The 22,544-nt window shown below is 45.0% G+C and overlaps 4 protein-coding genes across 6 annotated transcripts in view; 3 read left to right on the top strand and 1 right to left on the bottom strand.

The window, feature by feature from the left end:
* Positions 1-9,909, top strand: part of LOC108104908 — a 43,827-nt gene extending 33,918 nt beyond the window's left edge. The window contains exons 1-4 of one of the 3 annotated variants that reach the window (XM_017211242.1): positions 5,136-5,217; positions 5,400-7,688; positions 8,059-8,124; positions 9,893-9,909. In XM_017211242.1, the coding sequence (XP_017066731.1) occupies positions 5,477-7,561 (2,085 nt within the window). In that variant the 5' untranslated portion in view covers positions 5,136-5,217; positions 5,400-5,476 and the 3' untranslated portion in view covers positions 7,562-7,688; positions 8,059-8,124; positions 9,893-9,909. Of the gene's footprint in view, positions 1-5,135; positions 5,218-5,399; positions 7,689-8,058; positions 8,125-8,492; positions 8,510-9,892 lie in introns of those variants that run through there. The other 2 variants (XM_041819632.1, XM_041819635.1) reach the window with 2 other exon arrangements.
* LOC108109812 overlaps positions 1-16,101 on the top strand; it is a 68,044-nt gene extending 51,943 nt beyond the window's left edge. The window contains exons 56-66 of the mRNA XM_041817728.1: positions 320-523; positions 605-862; positions 944-1,292; positions 1,611-1,900; positions 2,051-2,140; positions 2,429-5,217; positions 8,059-8,124; positions 8,493-8,939; positions 9,121-9,438; positions 9,893-15,014; positions 15,184-16,101. Of these exons, the coding sequence (XP_041673662.1) occupies positions 320-523; positions 605-862; positions 944-1,292; positions 1,611-1,900; positions 2,051-2,140; positions 2,429-5,217; positions 8,059-8,124; positions 8,493-8,939; positions 9,121-9,438; positions 9,893-14,901 (9,820 nt within the window). The 3' untranslated portion in view covers positions 14,902-15,014; positions 15,184-16,101. The remainder of the gene's footprint in view (positions 1-319; positions 524-604; positions 863-943; positions 1,293-1,610; positions 1,901-2,050; positions 2,141-2,428; positions 5,218-8,058; positions 8,125-8,492; positions 8,940-9,120; positions 9,439-9,892; positions 15,015-15,183) is intronic.
* A 426-nt stretch (positions 16,102-16,527) lies between these two features.
* LOC108104914 lies at positions 16,528-19,475 on the top strand. Its single transcript, XM_017211261.2, has 3 exons — positions 16,528-17,003; positions 17,155-17,793; positions 17,850-19,475. The coding sequence occupies exons 2-3, from the start codon at positions 17,163-17,165 to the stop codon at positions 18,950-18,952; spliced, it is 1,734 nt and encodes a 577-aa protein (XP_017066750.1). The 5' UTR covers positions 16,528-17,003; positions 17,155-17,162; the 3' UTR covers positions 18,953-19,475.
* LOC108104915 (peptidoglycan-recognition protein SD) lies at positions 19,376-20,069 on the bottom strand. Its single transcript, XM_017211263.1, has one exon. The coding sequence runs from the start codon at positions 20,039-20,041 to the stop codon at positions 19,481-19,483; it is 561 nt and encodes a 186-aa protein (XP_017066752.1). The 5' UTR covers positions 20,042-20,069; the 3' UTR covers positions 19,376-19,480.
* Positions 20,070-22,544: the final 2,475 nt, after the last annotated feature.

A 22,544-nucleotide genomic window follows, 5' to 3' on the forward strand; every position in this document is an offset into this window, starting at 1 on the left:
TTGAGGAGTTAGGAATTCCAAAGCCCCAAGACAAGCCAGTTACCCAGCCAATTTCATTGGTGACTCCTGTAATTGGTGGTGGTGGTGATAAGTCTCCTCTACAGCCTCTTAGCGTAAAAGACGATAAGGTTCCAACTAAGCTAGACGACAAGCCCAAAACACCAATTGAGTCAGGAAAGGCTAGTCCAAAAGCGGACGACGAAAGTGATGAGGAGTTAGGAATTCCAAAGCCCCAAGACAAGCCAGTTACCCAGCCAATTTCATTGGTGACTCCTGTAATTGGTGGTGGTGGTGATAAGTTTTCTCTACAGCCCCTTAGCGTAAAAGCCGATACGGTTCCAACTAAGCTAGACGACAAGCCAAAGTCACCAATTGAGTCAGGAAAGGCTAGTCCAAAAGCGTATTCGGATGACGAAAGTGATGAGGAGTTTGGAATCCCAAAACCCCAAGACAAGCCAGTTACCCAGCCAATTTCATTGGTGACTCCGGTAATTGGTGGTGGTGGTGATAAGTCTCCTCTACAGCCTCTTAGCGTAAAAGACGATAAGGTTCCAACTAAGTTAGACGACAAGCCCAAGTTACCAGTTGAGTCAGGAAAGGCTAGTCCAAAAGCGTATTCGGATGACGAAAGTGATAAATCTCCTCTACCACCTCTTAGCGTAAAAGACGATGAGGTTCCAACTAAGCTAGACGACAAGCCCAAGTCACCAATTGAGTCAGGAAAGCCTAGTCCAAAACCATATTCGGACGACGAAAGTGATGAGGAGTTAGGAATTCCAAAGCCCCAAGATAAGCCAGTTACCCAGCCAATTTCATTGGTGACTCCGGTAATTGGTGGTGGTGGTGATAAGTCTCCTCTACAGCCTCTTAGCGTAAAAGACGATAAGGTTCCAAATAAGCTAGACGACAAGCCCAAGTCACCAATTGAGTCTGAAAAGCCTAGTCCAAAAGCGGACGACGAAAGTGATGAGGAGTTAGGAATTCCAAAGCCCCAAGACAAGCCAGTTACCCAGCCAATTTCATTGGTGACTCCTGTAATTGGTGGTGGTGGTGATAAGTTTTCTCTACAGCCCCTTAGCGTAAAAGCCGATACGGTTCCAACTAAGCTAGACGACAAGCCAAAGTCACCAATTGAGTCAGGAAAGGCTAGTCCAAAAGCGTATTCGGATGACGAAAGTGATGAGGAGTTTGGAATCCCAAAACCCCAAGACAAGCCAGTTACCCAGCCAATTTCATTGGTGACTCCGGTAATTGGTGGTGGTGGTGATAAGTCTCCTCTACAGCCTCTTAGCGTAAAAGACGATAAGGTTCCAACTAAGTTAGACGACAAGCCCAAGTTACCAGTTGAGTCAGGAAAGGCTAGTCCAAAAGCGTATTCGGATGACGAAAGTGATAAATCTCCTCTACCACCTCTTAGCGTAAAAGACGATGAGGTTCCAACTAGGCTAGACGACAAGCCAATGTCACCAATTGAGTCAGGAAAGTCTAGTCCAAAAGCATATTCGGACGACGAAAGTGATGAGGAGTTTGGCATTCCAAAGCTCCAAGGCAAGCCAATTACCCAGCCAATTCCATTGGTCACTCCGTTAATTGGTGGTGTTGGTGATAAGTCTCCTCAAGAGCCTCTTAGCGTAAAAGACGATAAGGTTCCAACAAAGCTAGACGACAAGCCAAAGTCATCAATTGAGTCAGGGAAGCCTAGTCCAAAAGCGTTTTCGGACGACGAAAATGATGAAGAGTTTGAAATTCCAAAGCCCCAAGATAAGCCAGTTACCCAGCCAATTTCATTGGTGACTCCGGTAATTGGTGGTGGTGGTGATAAGTCTCCTCTACAGCCTCTTAGCGTAAAAGACGATAAGGTTCCAAATAAGCTAGACGACAAGCCCAAGTCACCAATTGAGTCTGAAAAGCCTAGTCCAAAAGCGGACGACGAAAGTGATGAGGAGTTAGGAATTCCAAAGCCCCAAGATAAGCCAGTTACCCAGCCAATTTCATTGGTGACTCCGGTAATTGGTGGTTGTGGTGATAAGTCTCCTCTACAGCCTCTTAGCGTAAAAGACGATAAGGTTCCAAATAAGCTAGACGACAAGCCCAAGTCACCAATTGAGTCTGAAAAGCCTAGTCCAAAAGCGGACGACGAAAGTGATGAGGAGTTAGGAATTCCAAAGCCCCAAGACAATCCAGTTACCCAGCCAATTTCATTGGTGACTCCGGTAATTCGTGGTGGTGGTGATAAGTCTCCTCTACAGCCTCTTAGCGTAAAAGTCGATAAGATTCCAACTAAGCTAGACGACAAGCCCAAGTCACCAGTTGTGTCAGGAAAGCCTAGTCCAAAAGCGGACGACGAAAGTGATGAGGAGTTTGGAATTCCAAAGCCCCAAGACAAGCCAGTTTTCCAGCCGATTTCATTGGTGACTCCGTTAATTTGTGGTGGTGGTGATAAGTCTCTTATACAGTCTCTTAGCGTAAAAAGCGATAAGGCCCCAACAAAGCTAGACGACAAGTCCAAGTCCCCTGTAGAGTCAGGAAAGCCTAGTCAGAAAGAGTTTTTGGACGAAAGAAATAAGCAGCTTGAATTTTCAGAGCCCAAAAGAACTGTGGATAAACCATCCCGTTTAACTGACGGAAAACCAAAGTCTGTTCACCCGGAAAATGTCCTGTCCATGCATGGGGAAGAACCGAAGTCACCATCCCTAATATCATTTTCACAAGAGTCCAGTAATGCTGAATCAATTTCTATTTCGCACCGCCAAGAAAGTAGGTCTGTTCAACAGATTGTTGAGGATACTATAAGAGCTGGTGATGCTGAGGTACAAAAAATTGTTGATGAAACGCTGAAGAGTGTTCAACATACGAGAAACTTTTGCATTGTAAAGGATCAAACCGATGATGAAGATCGCTCAGTTAAACAAATAGTTGAAGAAACACTTAAGAATGCAAAATTGAACTCTGATATTTCGAGAGAAGATAAAGTGTGTCCTCCTAAGGTTGATCAAATAGAAGCAAAAGAAGTACGTCCGGTTGCATACTTTGTAAATTTGGACAATGAAGAAAAATCGATAGTTCCTGTTAAGAAACAAATAGTCAAGTCACAACAGAAAAAGGTAACTAAATTAGAGGCAGAAAGGTTAGTAAAAAAATCCAGCCCAAAAGCAGCGACTAAGATTACCGTTAGTAAAAAAATAGTGGGGGTTAGGGAAAAACCTAAGATTGATGCTAAGACCACACCTGTTTCCCCTGCAAAGGTAAAGATGACCACTAACATGCAAACGCAAATTAGAAAGACAATAACGGACAAAACGAAACTACCAAGCAAAACTGAGTCGAGACGTTCAGTCACAAGCTCAACTTCAACCACCACTAGTTCAGCTTCCGGCGCAAGTCGAGTGATAAGTGAAATACACTTCGAACGGTCTGCGAGCCCTGCGTCTAGTTCCATTTTCTATGAAAGCCATCCGCAAGGTGAAGGCAGTCGCTCAAACACCCCCAGGCCAAGGGTCAAGACTGACGTGACAAGAATACCGTATAATGCATCGATTCGATCGTTCAGTCCCCAGCCCAAAGCCACAAAGTCAGAAAAGAAAATTGTCAAACAAACTAAAACTACTGCCATTCGATCTATCAAAGAGCTTTCAGAAAAGAGTTCAAATAACACTGAGCGAATTGGCAGCCAAGATAACATTGAGAAGAGGAAAACACCGACACCGTCTGCCACGCACAGATATATGCAGCCCACCCTGGCCCACAGCATGAGATACGGTTTGAGTGGCGATGGCGACATTGGCCAGAGTGTCTCTCCGGTACCGCCAAAGTCGCCAGCACCAACGAAATCGACAGCTCTGGTCCAATCCAAAAGTACTCAAAGAACACATTTAATAACAAGTGCCTTGACAAAGTCGACATCACAGATAACGAAGCAAAAGAACACGATTGCTGAGAAGAAACCAACACAACCCCGTTCCCAGATTACAAAAGGCTCGCAAAGTGATAGCAAGGAGTCCCTGAAAAGAAGTACCGACCGCCTATACAAACGACAGACATCCAAGGAAAATAAGCAAACAAACGTGATAGGCTCCAAGAGCCAAGCAACCAAAAGCATGAAGACACAATCAGCTAATTCAGCCAAGACACTTGCCTACAGAACTTCCATAGAAACCGACAACAAGCTTCAGAAAAAGACCACAGCCACTATACAGCGCACCAAAGTTCCAATTAGCGTGTCTTCCAGTGCAAGGACTGCAGCAAAACTAAGCAAGAGTGATGACACCGAAAAGAGACCTCAGGTAGACAATAAGAAAACAGTTAAGCGAACGGTAAGCAAGACAAGTGAAGGCAGCGGAACTACGACCATTACCACATCGACCAGAACCGTGAATAGCTCTATGGAGCCGAAACTTCAAAAAAAGATGAAGGACACTATGAACGAATCGAGTTCGAATTCAGGTAGCGGCACTACCAGTGCTAGCGGCTCCTCCAACAGTACAAGGCGAAGTGTGCGCTCCGTCAGCACAGTTAGCCGGAAGACAGACAAGGACTTAACCAACATTCGGCGGGCAGCGGGCGCTGTTGTTTCGACATCGACAGTACGTGTGCATCGGGAACCAACTGCAACCACCGGCGCTGTTAGCACCGTGCTCGTTGATGACGACTGTGAGGTGATAACAATACGTTCCATTAAATCAAGCGATAGTACAAAAAGTTCTACCTCATCATCCTCCGGTAGCGGCAGCAACAGTCGCAAAGTGCTAACCAGCGAGGTATTCACTAAAACCTTCGGCCCCGACAAGCCGCTCGAGGTGGTCTACCGACAGCCCGAGTTTGATGTAGAACACCACACCATCATGTCAGTGCGTCCGCCATCCACCACATATGGCGATCAGCAGAGGTGCATCAACGAATTCGATGTCAGCTTCATCGACACCACCGACTCCAGTCTTTCCGACTCTGTTGCCTTACCTATGTTCGGCTCCGGCGATCCAGAGCGTCTGTTGGCCGCCAGCCCCGGTTCTCCCAAACCGACCCGTAGCCCCCTGGCCCTTATAGAGGAGACCCTGCGCCGCCAGCAACAGCACCACCACCATCATCAGCACTACCACCACAGTAGCGTTGGTACATCCGGTGCTGCTGTCCTTGATCCATCTCTGCCGATGCAAGTGGCTTTTGGAGAGAGTCGACAGGAAGCGGAGGTAGAGTTGGAGAAGAGCAGCACTTCTAAAGGTAAATATGGTACTAGTATTCCAGATATTTGCTAGGTCTAGTGCACTTTGATACTTAAGATTAGTTTAGCTACGATACCCATCAATCTAGGGCTTAGTTACCAAATGCAACTTTTCTTATTGATATGCTTATATATGAAATGAATCTACTTAACCCATTTTTAACTTATTCTTCACAAATAGCAAACTTAAATAACTAAAGCTGCAAATTAAAGCCATAATACACACTACTACAAACCCACCAAACAAAGTCTAACATAATGTCCAAGAAACTTCCAACTATATCCGTAACTGCCGACAAACGAACCAACTTCTCCGATATATCCTCTTCATCATCATCCCATGACACAGATAGCAATGACATGGACTATGGGCGCAATGGCGCCGGGGGCGTAACCGACGTCGAAGATTTTGACAGTCAGTTGGAGGTTTTGAAGCCAAGCTCCCGGCGAAACTCTTGCAATGCATCCCTAAAGCCCAAAGCCCAACCTAGAACAAATACCGGCGACAACGATGTGACTGATGTGGAGGACTACGATACAGAATCGGAAGATGATGAGAAGAGCACAGCATACCCAGAACTAAAGCTATCGCTGAGAGAGTTTCTCCAGCAGGGACTCCAAAACCAAGAAGCCGTCGACAATGATGCCAAGGAAAGCTGTGAGATAAAAGCCGGAGATTTCGTGCAAGCGCAAAACCTGAATGGTATGGCAGACTATTTAACTGATTGCGAGGATTACGACACCGATTCCGAAGTGGGCTATGGCTACGAGAAATCCGTATGCGTTGATCTGGATCACGCCATGGGAGATCAGGGGCGAGTAAATATAGCCGACGGCGAGAAGAACCAGGATGACTCCGATCAGTATGAAGATGTGTCTGTGATTAGTGACATTAGCGATTTGGCCTCAGCCATGTCGGACTGCACCGGCATTGGAGTACGAGGAATGTCCGAAGATGAGGTTTTGGAAGTATCCGACAGTGGCCACGAAGAGGTTTGCCAGATTGCCTGCTCGGGCACCGAGTCCGAGTCGGAAGGGGCCGCCGCATGGAGTCAGAGTGTAAGTGAGAATAGTTTACCACCTATTGACGTGGCCTTTATTAGTGCCAGTGGTCAACCGCGACGAAACTCTAAGTCCAGTATGCCCCTCCAAGGACAGAAGAATTTTTTACAATTGGCTTCAAAAAACGAGGAGGTTTTAACTGACGTGGAGGGCATCGATGACTCTGCAGCAGAAGATAGTTTTGACAATGAAGAGGAAGACGAGCAGCCGATACCACGTGCCATTATACTTGCATCTGGCGATGATGGGACCTGCCTAACTGATGTGGAGGACATGTTCTGTGAGGACACGTCACAGTCCACCAGCGCTGAACCTGAAACTCGTTCAATCTGTCACGAAGCCCTACCACTACCACATCGCGAGGTTGTGGAACTAAAGGAAGACAAGTATGGGGATACTATTACTAATGTAATGCCCATGGACAGTAATTATGAGTTTGGCATTTACAACCACCTGAAGGACATGATCCATACCGATTCCGAGGATTATTCGTGTGCCGATGAGTGGAGTCTTCAACATTCACTTGCCGAGGATGCAGCAGTGGGAGGTTCAAGCCTTATCGAGAACGAAGTAATTGTGTCCAACGAACTTTTGAAGCAACAACAAAACAAGCGGCTTGAAGTACAAAGCAATGCCGAGTCGGTGACGGATGTGGAGGAAATCTTCGTGGCCGGTACGAATCGTCGCAAGAAGTTAAAGACCCGCACTCTGAGCAAAGGCAAGAATAAACTACTTGACGCGATTAAGGGCAAAGAAGATGGAGTTACTGATGTCGAGGATATGGATCTGAGTGAATGCGGCTTACCTCCAGGTGTAAAGCGCGTGGAGCAACTGAAACAACAGGCAAAGGGCTCGAATGCCGACAAAGCCTCCGATTCCGAGGATGTATCCACCGATGATGTATCTGATATCTCAGAAGCCTCTGACGCTCCACCACCACCGACGGCTGATAAACTTTGCAACAAGACAAAGCCGCAATCGCTTCACTTCCGTCTGCTAAAGGATGACATAATAAATCAGCAGCACACTGATGTTGAGGATGTTCAGTTGCCATCGGATGCAGAAGACGCACTGGAACCACCGGCCGTACCAGTGGCCAATAGCAATAGTAAGGAGCTGAATGATATGTTGAACGAGAGCTATACGGTGGTGCATGAGAAGAGTGGTCGTAGTTTCAACAGTGAGGCCGAAAAGCTGCATACAAAAGGCATGATCCGAGATGCTCATACCGACGTTGAGTATGTTGAGTCCGACGAGTCAGCCGCTAGGGGAGGCAACTAGTCTGCTTCCTCCGTGTCCTCATCCAATCCGACTCGATTCGGTCCCAAGCTGTTGCCAAAAAAGTTTCAACAATAGTTAATAAGTGTTCATAGATACGAAAAACCCAACACACACACTCAAGCATTTTGTAAGTAAAGCCAAAAAATTACCAAACATTTTCGTTAAAGTTCTTACCACAATAAAAGCAGCAAAAAGCCTTAAATCTACTTGCATCGCTCCCATAAGCCTAACCTTTGTGCCCGTGCCATACTAACAGATTTCTTAACGTCACCTAGGCGCCGTTGTACTAACATTCACTCTCTATTGTTAATCCTAATCTTGTACTTGATGCTAACAAAAATGTTATTTGGAATTCGTTTCGTTTGTTCTTGTTTCGATTGTCTGTAATCATTCATTATCATTTCGTTTGTAGAGTAAAATAATGTACTTCTAGGTCACTTTTGTGTTCGTTTCTCATACAAATAAAACTTGTCTAATATTGGCCTTGTTTATTGCAGAAACCCTTCAGGAAAAGAAAGTAGACCTATCTAGTCTGGATACCGCAAAGCTCTCACAAGAAATTGGTAAGTCTCACTTCCGGATATTTAACTTCAGCTTGTCATAGTTCTCGTAAAACATATGCTTCATTTGTATGCCAAATTAATCAGTAGATCGTATTGATTTCCTAAATGCAATTAAAGCTCATTAAAAGATAATTTTAACGGCCTTAAGTTTGATATAATCTTTTGACTCAGTGCGTCAGATATCGCTAACTTCACCAATCAATCTCACCATCATCAGCTATCAGCTATCACACATAACCTGCACATATTTCTCGCTTCTCATGCTCTACATGATTTCAAAGCTTGCCCTTACTTTCTCTCGCTTTCTCTCTCTGTGTTTCGATCTGTCCAATTTCTATCTACCAATGAACTGTGCAATTGTCTTCCAGGTGATGTTAAAGTTGGTGGTGGTGATGATGATGGTGATTTCGATGGTGAAGATCTTGTGGCACGCATTCGCGAGGAAGCCAATATTCTGGTGGATCGCGTGCTTGAAGAAAGTGTCGAGATTATTGAAAGTCATGGTCATCAGGCCAATGGCCACGAGATCGCTAAGCTGGATTACAACTCAGAAAGTGAGAATTATGCAATCACATGCGACGATATCGGCGGCGTCGATGTCATCAAATCGCCCACCATTGAGTCCATGTCGGGCAAGTCGTTTGACGACAACATGAGCTTCACCGACGAGCACATACATTTACCTTTGCATGCCCAGAACACGACCACCACCATGACAACGACAATTACCACTCAGTTCCAACAGCAGCAATCCCAGGTGCAGCTACCCCAAGTCATTTCCCAGGCTGCTGCCACAAGTACATCGGCAGCAAAAGGTAACATACCAAATAGAGTCAAGACTTGAGGTAGTCTAACGCTAGCCTAGAAGTTAGGATTGTAGCTCGAGGCGAATTAGACTCCATAATGTTCCTTAGTCCGTTGGCTATAACCACTCTCCTGTATTGTTTGCTTTTTTGCTCCCATCCACCCCTCCGCCATACGTCATGTACCATCCAGATCCAGTCCCAGTACTCGAATCCGAATCCGTACTCCCAACCGTAGAAAGTAGTCGAAATCAAACCGAAGAAGACAGGGAGACACGAGCGAGGCGCATTGATCGAAAGATCGAAAAACTATCCACGGACATGGACGACGTAAGCGCCAAGTTCGATGAGGCGTTTGAGATGTCGGTGCCCGAGGACGAGATTAGCGCCTTGCAGGGTGACTTTTCCAAACTGAGCTGGGATGACAGCGTGTCGCCCACGACCAACACCATGGCCGATATGGCCCAGAACCAAATAACACCCGATAACGATATTCAAGATCTCATCGCAGGTACCATAAGTAAAAAAAGCGAAGAGCCTAAAACTATACTATGATTTAATATTTATTTGCCTATCTTTATGCCATTGACAGAGCATAAAAACTCACTATAGATGTATGTGCAGTATTCTGTTTGATTTATGTTGTCTTAGTGCAATAGCAGATATAACATGGCGGCCAATAATGACTTTTTGTTTGTTCGAGTTGAGCTCTAATTGCATTTAAATTTTTTAATTCAGTTTGTACTCATAATAACTCATATGAAATATGCATGCCCTCCTATACTACCTACCTATCTATCTCTATAAACTTGTGTTTCCTATGCTAACCTATGTACTCGAATGCATTAACCCTTTTCTATTTCCTGTTTCTTTCCTGTAATCGTGTTTATTCTTCCTCATCTTCTGTTCTCGACTTTCACAACACTTTTAAAATTGCTTTCGTTTTCACACCTATTGTTTTGTAGAAACAGGCGGCGATTTACCAAACTCAAGTGAAACCGAAACCACTCCCGTACCACCGTCGAAAGAATCGGAAACCAAAACCGAAACTGTGCCGACGGTAGAAACCAATGTATTCACTACTACCACCAGCCACGATACACCCACACCAAAACCACGAGTACTCAAAGCAAGCTCCCCAGTCTCCGAAGGCACCGATAGCACTACCATTCCTGGCCCAGTGCCAAAACCTGAAATACCGATTGATATTAATTTTGATGCCGCCGCACCGGTTCCGAAGCCACGTGCTCCCATAAAACACACGGAACCGTTCGAAAACCTGGCTGCCTTAGCCGAGCAGTCCGATAGTATTAGTCTGAGGAGCTTTGAATTTACGGAGGATATATCCAAGACGGACGAACCCTCCACAGAGCTCTCCATCCGTTCCCAGCTTCGTGACATAGTCACAACTACCACCACTGCATCAGAAGATCACACCGAAAGCTTTGAGCCAACGAGCGAGATTTCCGTGGATGATGCCGATACGGAAAAATCAGAGGGAGCGGAAAAGACCACTAGCTTTTATATTGGAGAATCCAGCCGAAATGTTATAATCAAGACCTCAACAAGATCTGCGAGCGTTACACCGCAAGAAGAAGAAGCGCAAGGCGATATAGGCATTGATGCCAAGGATGTTTCTTTAATGAAGGAGATATCCGTCGACTCGGACGAAGCTAATGATGTTTTCAAGGAGTATGTCACAATGAAGCCCGATGATCCTGCTGTAGTGGACAGCAAGATAACCAGACAAGGTTCGGAGACTAGAAATGATATACTCGAACTTGAGAATGCCGATAAAGACAAAACAGGAGAGCCCAAGCTCTCCAAGGTAACCACCGAGGAAAGCTTGACAACGTCCACCGGCTCCAGTGGTCGAGCCATTATCGAAATTGCTCCATCAAGCAGTGAAGATCCCGATGAGTCCAGCAAGGAAATTCCCGAAATAGTAAATACTATCTCAGAAAAAACGCCCTCATCTGATCGATTTGAATTGCCCTTGGAAAAAAGTGAATGGGAAACATCAGAGAAAGAAATCCCAACTGCGGGCAAGCCAAAGGTAGTTCACTCGCCACAACAACCCCAAGAAACCGAAATTAAGGGAATGTCTGATAAGTCTCTCCTTGGTGATGTCCTTGCCGAAGAGCAGGAATCTGGGGAATTCGGAATGAGTGAGCTCAAGAGCTTGAAAGGTCAAGAAGAATTTGTGAAGGAGTCGTCATCAGCCTTAGGTATCAATACCATGTCCCAAGAATACTCTACCACTGCTGAGAGTGAGGATATCTCATCATTCATAGGCATACCTGATACAAGTATGCAAACTTCAACATTAGACAGCACACAGCCTCCAGAAGGTCTGTTTGACACCACAATCAAGGAGACTCTGAATAAGCAAGCAGCAATGGCACACTACGCTCAGGATGTTTTTGGCAGAGTGGAGAGGCGAGATGATCACGGTTCGCTAGGTTTCATATCCACTGGCACAGCTGAAGAATTAAGTTCCATGGAAGAGCACATGGCAAAGGAGGAACAAGCCTCTTTAGGTTTTATCTCCACTGAAACTGCCGAAGACTTTAGTTCCATGGAAGATTACTATTCCGAAAAATTAGCTATTGCCAGTGCGGTTGCAGATGATGTTGCTACCGACAAATCAATTACCACCAGCACTTTTGAGGAGCTTTCGTCGGATCAATCGATGAAGCCAATCGATGTGGTGGTGCATCGACTAAAGACAGAGACATCACCGGATTCCATCAACCGTTGGTCTGTTCCCGACGTGGATACCTCAAGCTCCAGTGAGAGCTTCCACAAGAGCTTCGACAAGACTCAAAGTCGACCTCTGTCCTCAGATTTAGACAACCTTTTGACTGCCACTGGCACTGGTACCTCAAGTGAGTACCAAACAGCTAGGGAATTTACTACCACTGGTCGTACTGAGGGAACCGAATATATAAGCGCAGTCAGCACTCTTGGCAGCAGTAGCTTAGATTCTCAATCAGAGACTTCTGCCAATTTGGCCAGCATTGATGTTTCTGAGCTGTCCGAAACATTGGTAGCCTCCTCTGCTGAAGCAGATGCTTTCGAGGCTGAAGAAATGGCGCGACTACGTGATCTCCGAGCTGATGACGATGATAGCGATGAGAGTCTGGAACTGCCAGGAAATGCGTATCCAACCAGCGAACAGCAGAGCCTCATGAAACGATCCCAGGAAATGATTTTCAAGCCCAAAGTTGAGGAAGAAGAGCAATTACCTGTCGAAGCTGTGCAAATCGAAGAATATCCTAAGCCCAAGGAGGTAGAACGCACTTGGGGCCTTGCCTATCCTCTGGAGGACAGCAAGGCGGATAGTCCTCGGGAGAGTGAAAAAGGCGAGGACATCCTGTTATATCATGGAGACTCACGTCGATCAATTGACGAGTCTAAGTTGGCCTCGAGCTTAGACGAAGGTAGCATTCTTTCTGTAAGCATGTCAAGCACATCCAACATTGATACTGTCGTAGAGAATTTTGATGACATTATTGGTTCTGCGGGATCATCTTCCCTAACAGGCATTGAAGGTTTCCAGTATGGACATGATGATTCGATTCCATCTGCCTCTGTGCCAGAGGATGCCACATTTATGCTAGAAATGGAGAGCAAAGAACATTCGCCACAGGACTCTAATGCCAGTACACCGCCAGGAGGGGAATCCAAACGTCGGGGCCACAAGCGAAACGAGAGCATTTCAGGAGATGCTTTGAAGAACCTGGACAAAGAGGTTGCGCTTCTTGGCGAAGGCAAAGAATCAGAAAGTGAGTCAGATACGGATCCCTACGAATCGGAATATGCCCGCCAGTTCCGTTCTCCAAAAGAACGAAAGAGCAAAAAGAAGAAGCAGGCGGCAGCCGAAATGGATCACAGTGGTGAGTTGGAAAAGCGCCCATTTACCCCATCCCAGCTGGTAGCCGAGGTAATCGTTGAGGACAGTGCCACAGAGGAGTTAGAGGCAGAGGCAGCAATGATAGAAGAACGTCGCCCTTCACAAAACATGCAGGACTACTCCAACATTCCCGACATTATGGTTACGGAAGACATTAAGTCGCCTATCTTAGAGGAGGAATCGGATGAGTTCCCTGAGAAGACGCTGTACAAGGTGCGCACCGAAGAAGAGTTGCACAAGGCGAGCGATACTTCTATGTACCAGAAGGCCAAGGCCGAAGAGAAGGAGCAGGACTTTCAGCGACGAGTGCAGGAGCAGTACCGACAGAAGCTTGAGGAACTAAAGCGGGCTGAGGTTGGCGCCGACTACGATGATCGCAAGGCTCCCGACTCTCCAGATTCCTTTGAAATGGTTGAACAACCCGATATCTCAGATGAGTTCGTGATCATTGAGGAAGTGGCCAAGGAAGCCAACGAAGTTGATCTTGGTGGTCAGAGCATTAAGATTAAACCAACCAAGTATGAGCAGAAGCACGATGAGGACGTGGAAAAAATTATCATAAAGTCTGCGCCGGCAGACCCTAAGCTCGGCTCTCAGCTTTACAAGGACGATCTGAACTTTGAGTTCGAAGAAAGTCCTCCCACAGCAGCTAGTAGCAGCAGCGAACAGCAGGAGGAAAGTGATTCTAGCGAAACTGCAGCAGCAAACAAGCGGTGGGTTGAGATGCAATTGACCGATAACCAGCTGCGGTATCCCTACGATTTAACCGGAGCTGTCCTAGAGGACATTAAGGAGGAAGACGGTGAATTCGAGGTAGGCAGCAGTCGCATCAGCAGCTTCAAGGATTCCTTCTCGAGTACACCGGAGTACGATGTGGCGGCACGTCGTTATCATTCCCGTGGCGAACACGACGATGTCTCAATGAGTAGTCTGCAAGAGTTTGAGTCTCTGGAGCAGGCCATTTCACTGGAGAATCGGAATCGCACTCATCAAGGTTCTACAGATTCCAGCAATGGAAGCTTCACCCGCCGATACGTTGTTCGTCACAGTGGCAGTGGAACTGCTCCGGGCGATGATGTGTCGGTCTCCAGTCTTAAAGATTTCGAGGGTCTTGAGAATGCCTGCATTGAAGCCCACCTGATAGAGATCAAGGCCAGGGAGGAAGCAGCTCTGCTATCACGCTCTGATGAGTCCAATAAATCCAATGGCAGTGATAAAGGTGCTACGGGTAATGTGGTGGTGACCAAGGTCACGCGCACAGTAACCCGCACTGAGGTGGTGCCCTCGAGTCAAGCTGAGAACATCGAAGCCCTGCTTAAACACAAATTGGAGCGGGAGGAAGGATCTGCTCAAGTAAAATTCACGGACATAAGCACTACTGAGTTGGAGCCTAAATCAAAGATCGACAGCCAGGACTCAGAAAAGGATAGCATCGATAGCATGGAAATAAGCAAGAGCCACGACATGATGACCAGCAGCATAGAGAGCTTCGACATTTCCAAAGACGCCACTACGAGATCAGATATTGATTCCCTTGAGATCGACAAGCGACACTCGCGACAGGAGAGCATAGAGTCTTTTGGCGATGAGCAATTAGATCTGATGACGAAGTTTGTTAGCGGCGGAGGAGTGACACTGGGAGACGGCCTGACCACTACCACAACTACGACCACGACCAGTACGGATGCCGATGGACATGAACACACGGTAACGCGGGTGATTACCACCACAACAAGTGTTGGTGGTGGCATTCAGGACCTCCCAATGGATGAGTCCGGAATGTCGAAGGAAGTATCGGTGGATTCTCTAAATCTTTGTATAGAGCAAACGACCAGCTCGGCTGGCACAACGGCCACCTATCAAACCAGTGCTGGAAACTCCCAGATGTCGGGGAGCGTAACGAGCTGTGCATCTAGCACTCTAATGGAGGATTCATTCCCTGGTGTGGGTGGCATGTCGTCATCCCAGATGTCGGCCAGTTTTTGGTCTCACGAAGAATCCACGGTGGTCGAGGATGAAGGACATGACACAGCTAAGAAGCACCATGAAGGCCAGTAAATGCTGGATGGGATAGAGAAAAAAGATAGAGAGAAAGAGAGAGAGATGGGAGAAGTCATGCGTAATCCTATATGAAAATAGGGCTTAAACGGTGACTTATAATATTCGGCTAGGTAAGCATCAGCAGACCGCGCGGCTTTTCGTTTTACTTTTGTTTTTTGTCTTTACTTGATCTTCGACTTAGAAGCAGAGCTCAACTTTGACAGAGAAAAGTAATACTCGCCGCCCCACTTAAATATTATTGGTACTAAAATAAGATTTCCTCTCCTTTTATTTTTCCAGACAAGGCGCACTTCTAGGCGCAACACTAATGAATCGATCTCTGGACGGGAAATGCATCTTCACCGGCTCTAAACATCACCGATTTCAAATCGAACAGCAAGAGGGATTTATTAATTAGCAAATTTCGACATTTTCCATCTACACACATTTTTAATGATATTGAAGTGCATACACGAGTTTTTAAAGGCAAATATATATATTTTATATATTTATAAAAACTATAAAATCGCAAACATTAATACGAATATGAATATGTCAAGCATTAGCCGTTCAACGCATTTTCTTATTGGCTTTAATGTTTAAAAATTAAATGAAATATTAAAAAAGAGAAACCAAAACCTTTTGTGCTAGAGCGTTGTAATGAAAATAACCCTTTGCTTTTAATTTGATGTAGTTATTATATATGTACATGTACGAAGGATACTTATTATTAAATGAATCGCTTATTATTGTAGTTTAATTTAAGCAATTATACAAACGCATGTGGAAAAGGGGACGTAATGAAATAGTCGAAGCCTGGCAAGTGAAATGCTTTTAAAGTCTTATTTTTTACAAGAACCAAGCAAATTTTTTCGCTTGCATATTTTAACAGTGAAATATACATAAATATACAACTTGAAAAAAACAGTACATAGATCAAATTTAAAGCATATACAAACAAGATATGAAATTAATTCACATAGAAATACCACAAAGAGCCATGAAGTGTATCGCTAATTTTCGTAAAGCACATCTTGCGTGAACGAACCTACTTATTGAAAGGATTTAAACGTTTTAGCATCACCACTGTAATGGAATATGAATAAAAATAATATTTGTGTTAAAAACATACAAGAAATATTAAAAAAAAAATAACATTATTGTATTGTAAACCCACACGCGTATTAATAACCAAATAAAATGCTTAATAAAAACTCATGTTTGTATTTTTAATAAGGGGCAAGGAGTAGTAAAGTAAAATTATCTACTGACAGTATCAGCTAAATAACTTAGATATATAAGGACAAGTTGTTATAAATTGAGAGATATTATTATTTAAATTTTCAAAAAGTTTTGAGATAATTAGATTTTATATTGGGGAAAATTTTGAAGCACAATTGATAAATAAATTTAAATAAATCAGGAAATATAATTCATATAGCGATTTTCACCATGATTTAGTTTAGCAAAGTTACCCACCTTTTTTCTAGAGTTTAAATTTAGCGGGGTACAACCTCACTTTTAGCATAGTAAGCCACCACAGCGCCGATGAATATTAAGCCACCGATAGCAATCGATATTTTGAGGGTGTTTTTGAACAATCCATCGACTATATCGAATACACATCGATTTTTGTTCCAGCTGGGGATTCGATTCGGGCAACATCACCGTGAAAAAAGAAAGAATTGGGGAAAATGTGGTTTTCGGTCAAGTGATAGCCGCAAAGCAGGTTAGCTGGGCCGAGGAAAACCGGAGATCGGTTCGGAAAATCACCAACTGGCTGGAAAACTCATTGGCTCGGTGCTCCCATGAAATTCCTGGCCCTTAAAACTTGTCGACGTTCGGCTGTTGTTGTTGTTGCTGCTGCTGCTGCTTGCTGATGGCTGCATTTTCGTATTGGCATCGGATTTTTCTTGGGTACTCTTTGATGTACATATAAATGTACGTGCAAATCCGGAACCGATAAACGCCTGAAAAACCAACAAAAAGACTAGCAGCAGACATATAGAGTTCCACCAGATATTTCTAATTATACAACCCAGGTCGTAGTAAAAACGTATTCCCCCGAAGATCCGAAACTGGTTATACACACATCGCAAGGAACACGGGAGGTTGGGAGGGTGAGTAAAAATCGATTTGTTGCACAAAACACACGACGAGTGGGCGAAAATCGGGGGCCGAAATGTGGGGTGCGGCTATATAGCTATAGCTATAGATTCTAGGTCGACCTGGGATTATAGTACAATATTTGGCGATCTATTTTTCTTGCAGGTTGCCCTATGGACAAAATCAAGTTAAAGGTTATTGGCGTACTGCGTGAACGCGATGGTGGAAATCGTAGTGGTTCTGGAGGATTGGCAGCAACTGCTGGTGGTGGTGGTGGAGGATCTGGAGGAGTGACAGCCTCTACAGGTCATCAATTAGCATCCACGGGAGGAGTGGGCGTGGCGCAGCCTTCGATTGGGGTCACGCAGGATAATAACAATGAAGGCAACGCCCAGGGGGCAGGAGTAGCATCAATGGATCCCCAGACAACGGGAGGAGCAGGACCATCGACGGGAGTTGGAGGTGCCGCTAGAACATCGGTTCTATCCAGACCACAAACCTCCAAAATCAGTGCCCTAGACCTGGCCGGCATACTCAACACGCGGAGACGACTCGAGTGGACCAAGGAGTGGCTGCGCAAGAACCAGGCCGAGTTCCTCAGCAAGGAGAACCTACTAAGTGAACTGCAGTCGCGCAAGGATGAGTGCTATCACTTGAATTACTTCCTAGCCATAACAGAGAGCCAGTTTCGGTATTTAGTGCAAAAGCTGGAGCCCATCATTAGCCAGTATGCCCCGCAGCGCAAGAAGAAGTCCTTCAGCGCAGAAGAGCGGCTGGCCATAACGCTCAAGTATTTGGCAACGGGTGAGTGTTGTAAAGGTATAAACCTAATAAATATAATTATATATCCTGCGATTTAGGTGAAGTACATTCTTGTCGAAACTACTGCTTCCGTGCCTCGAAATTTGTGATAAACGAAATGATTGCCAATATCTGTCTGGGCTTCTACGAGCACCTCAAGGACCAATACGTGACACTACCAAAGACTGACGATCAGTGGCGCAGCGCCGCCGAGGATATGGAGCGCAAGCACAACCTGCCCCACTGTGTGGGCAATCTGTTCATGCGCAGCATCCAGCTCCAGGGTTCAGGAACCGGATCCAATTCGAATTCCGGTGCGGCTAGCAGCGGATCCGCCGCTGGCGACGATCGCAAGCGGGCGACCGTCATCTTTACGGGCATTGTAGATGCCGACAACAATTTCCAGTACGCAAAGGTGGAACGGGCGGCAAGCAGCCGGCCCAATGACATCTATAACCAGACCACTGCCGTTGAGCTGATCAGGCACAAGATGCACGCTCTGGAGGAACAACAGTCGGCGGAGATGGACCGACAGGGCTATTACTTCGCTGGCGATTCGGTACTGCCAGCCACATCGTATCTGGTAACTACACGCAACCTGCCCAAGGATCGGGCTGTGCTGGAGGCCCTGGAGCAGGTCAATGCACACGCGGATCAAACAATGCGGATACTCTGCAATATGTTTCCCATATTGGCGCAGCCACTGCGCATTAGTGACAAGCACATTCGCGAAGTTGTGCTCGGCTGTGTGGCGCTATATAATTTCCTGCGCAAAACGGACGACTCCTTCCGGCGCACCAGCGACAGCATTGTGCAGCAGAGGGCCGAGCAGCAACAGTTGGCGGCGGCCTACAGCGTCGATAGCGATGAGATTGATGATGACTGCATAATGCTGGCCACTGAGGAGGAGCTACGCGAGCGTGCCGAGTTCACGCCCAGCGTTGGACTGACCACCTGCTTCCAGCCGCTGTGCACGCAGCGCGGCGAGACGCCCGAAGGTCTGGCCAAGCGAGACTGGCTGCTCCAGCTTGACTTTGGCCAGCAGGGCGGAAACGGAAGTGGTATTGGCATAGGAATTGGCAATAGTAACATGAGCGGCAATGGTGGAATGGGCGGCAGTACAGACAGTGCGAGTGGCAGCTCAAATGGGAGTTTATATTAGTGCAATTTACCTAAGTACTTTTACGAATTTTGTATAGTTCCTTGTTTTATATTTTCTAAATCTGTAATCTGTAATTTGTAATCTGTAATCTGTAACAGCATCTGTTGCCACGTTGCCGACTCTTGTTTACCTCTCGTTTGGCGCATTCTTCTCTGCATACCATTACGATTACGTTCACGTTCGTTCCATCTGCGTTCCGTGCTTCATCTAGGGTTCTGTATAGTTAGCTTAGTTTCTTACGGAAGTTCCGGTTCCGGTTCGGTGAATGATGCTATGTGATGTCTCAAATCTCTATTGTGGCCCAGTGCACTGCTCCTGGGGAGCAGGCCTATATAAATTGGGCCGAATAAAAAAAAAAATAAGGCGGCAGCTGACAAAATGTGCGAAGTCGACGCGAAGTACATCGGAAACAGATCAACAAAATTAAAATTTTAGTATTCGTATTTAAGCAAAAAACAAATTATACATAATTATATTTACAAATAAATGTGTAAGGAGTGGTCTTTACGTGTCGAAACCTTAATATTCTTATATTTGTTCAGACCAATTGGGCCATTGTTGTATGATAGAGTAGAGAACTTTCCCAGGACTTCTGGTGGCACTGACTTGACTGTGGCCCATTAGTTTATAGTCTTCCAATATTTGAGCTTGTTTCACGGCATGTTCCAGGAGCTTATTGGCGACATTTAAAGCCTCTTGAGTGGGCGATTGTTCCTCGAAGTTACCTATGAAAGCGATGCCCAGGGAACCATCGTTATTGGGTGCAGCAAAGGCTCCCTTCTGGTTTGGACTCCTGCCCTCGTACACCTTGCCATTACCTCCAATCAAATAGTGATATCCTATATCGGAGAACTTCAGCCTGTTCATCTGATAGCTCTGCAGATTGCGCATCGCCTGGGAGCATGTCACATCATCCGTACAACCACCTCCAGCGGTATGGGCAATCACAGCTCGGGGCAAGGGCGTTTCCATGCTATCCAGTGGACCATTCGGATGGGTGGCGTTCCATTCGGCTCTCGTCACTATTGGTACTTCCCCCTGGACAGCAATTACTGCCAGGCAAACGATGAACAAAGCGATCAAAGTCATTCCACCTTCGTTTCTGTCAACGGACTGATTTGTGATCTCGAAGCGGTGCGGCACTTATTGACGCTGATAAGACGTGTGCCCCTTGGCAGATAGCTATTAGACCTCATATATGTACATGAGATGAGGGGATTTTTCTTGGCCATGCTTGAGCACAGAGAGGGTGCTGTTTATTACCTACTCAGGAAAGAATAATATTGATTGAGTTTAGGAATATAATATTTTCTTAGAATATGGTTCCTATAGTGAAAAAAAGTCCCACTGCGAAGTCTCATATTACAGATTGCTTATAGGGGATTTTCGTGGCAGTTAGGAAAGTGAAAGTAGAAATATAATTAATTTCATTAAAAAAAAATGTAGCGGAATTGATAATCTTATTATTTTAAAATTGGTTAAGACAGAAGTTGATTCTATAAACTGAATGTTTGTTTATTTATTTGGTAATGTTTCGAACTTGTTAGCTAACCCTGTTGCTACATACATTTGAACATAAGTTTTTTACCAAGCAAATAGTGACAATAAATAACCTCATGTTTGTTAACGCGGGGTGTCCCTCCGGGGATTCCAAAGATACTCCTAATTTCCTGAAAGCCCCCCGATTTGGCCATACTTTTTGCCAGTTTATAGGAGCCCTCGAAAAACCTCAACTTGACACAGATGTTCTACGCAGTGATTTAATTAAAAAACTTTTGCAATTAAATGCAAAAACTGCAAAAAACAAAGCGGAGTGCAGGCCCATTATGCCACCCGGAAAAGGGCTTGATGAGGAAGTGAAGTCGCAAAGTGACAACGAAAATGCAAGTAAGCGCCCTCAATTAAAAGGCAAAATGAATATAAAATGCGACGGATAAAAAGAAAACGAGCAAAGCCGCAACAGCCAAAAAGCTTAAAAGCCGAATCTGAAACCGAAAAACCGAAGCCAAAACTATGCGCGGCTGGAAAAGCCAGCTGGTACTAGGAAAAACTCTTGTCCGTGGGCTGTTAACTTGAATTTAAGTGAGTTCTGAGGACCCCAAAACCCCATGAACTTGTTGTATGGTTATTTAAATTGTTTTCCTCAAGCATTTAAAAATTTTCCCCGAGTGCGGATAGAGAAAAACATATTTTTTGTTTCCCCCAAAAGCCCAAATAGTCTCAATTTAATTTGTCCCGCATTTAGCAACGGCGCCATGCTGGCTCATTTGCAAAATTGTCAGATTTATTTCGCTAATTGCTGCTCATCCGTTTAATTAAAATTAAAAGAACTTGCACAAGTTTAGGGCGAAAGTTTTTATGCGAATTCACTGGAATCTCGCATTGGGCACGTTTAGTTTTCCTTCGTTTTCGTTATCGTTTTCCTTTTGCCCATTTTCCTTATTGTTGTTAGCACACACAATGCCATCTATTAAATTGCTGGGAAAACTTGGTTGTTGACGATGGTGATGATGATGTTGCAAGATGTATAGAGTAGTAGTAGTAGGCCTTCTTTCATTCTTCCTGGACAGCAAACAAATTAAACTGCAGGCTCCGTTAAAGCTGTCGCAAATTCCCAAAAGGTGTCAATCGTGCAAGCCCGGAAAGTTGTGGCTAACAACGAGGTAGCAACAACTCTCTGTCTCCTTTAGCAGCAACAATTTGCACGCAATTCTGCAACATCTGCTGCCTGCCATGCCCCCCTTCCCAGCCTCAGCCACAACACTCTAACACCCCCCGTACCCCCAAAGGCATTTCCACGAAACAGGAAAGAGCAAAAGTTGCCTGCAACTGCAACCACAGTGTGGATTTGAAATTCGGGTAACTTTGCACTGCGGATTGACACCTCCTTCGCTCACCGCCCCCGCAATCCCAATTTTCCGAGGGGGCGTGTCAATGGAGGTGACATTTTTATGACAACTTGCTTAAATTCCATAACAAGAACTCGAGCAGAAAACGAAAACTTATTTCGTTTACGAGTCGCGCAACTTGTGTCCCGATATTTTCCAAAGGCGCGCCGCGCTGCCTCGCCTTCTTCTTATTCTACGCTAATGAATAAAGTTCTCGGCTATGAATATGCATTCCGCAAATTCCTGAACCTAGACCTTAAAGTTTCTTGATATTTGCTCTCGAACAATTACCGAATATTAAACGTATAAATTTAAGGTAATTAGCTGGCAATTTGGCATCAAATAGAGTTAGCTAATAGAACATGATAATTTCGAGCACTTAAACCTACATTGCAATGTGCAATTAAACACTACATTATTCGAATGACAGAAAACAACAAGCTGTAGTCATTAATTATTACAAATGAGAAGGATTCGTTGAGTGAATTAATTAGGTTTTTATAGGCATAGTTTATGTTTTCCAAGGACTTTTTTACATTTTAGTTTCAATGATTGATTACAATTGATATGTATTGAATTGGAAAATTATAATTATTAATTTAATTGGCTTTAGGCATTTGACACCTTAAAATCAAAATGGTAAAAATTTTTTAAAATATCCATTCATCAGTTTTTTTAAACTGACTAAATCTGGCTTATGATCA

Source organism: Drosophila eugracilis, unplaced genomic scaffold (assembly GCF_018153835.1).
Source record: "Drosophila eugracilis isolate 14026-0451.02 unplaced genomic scaffold, ASM1815383v1 contig_1104, whole genome shotgun sequence".
Lineage (NCBI taxonomy): Eukaryota > Metazoa > Arthropoda > Insecta > Diptera > Drosophilidae > Drosophila > Drosophila eugracilis.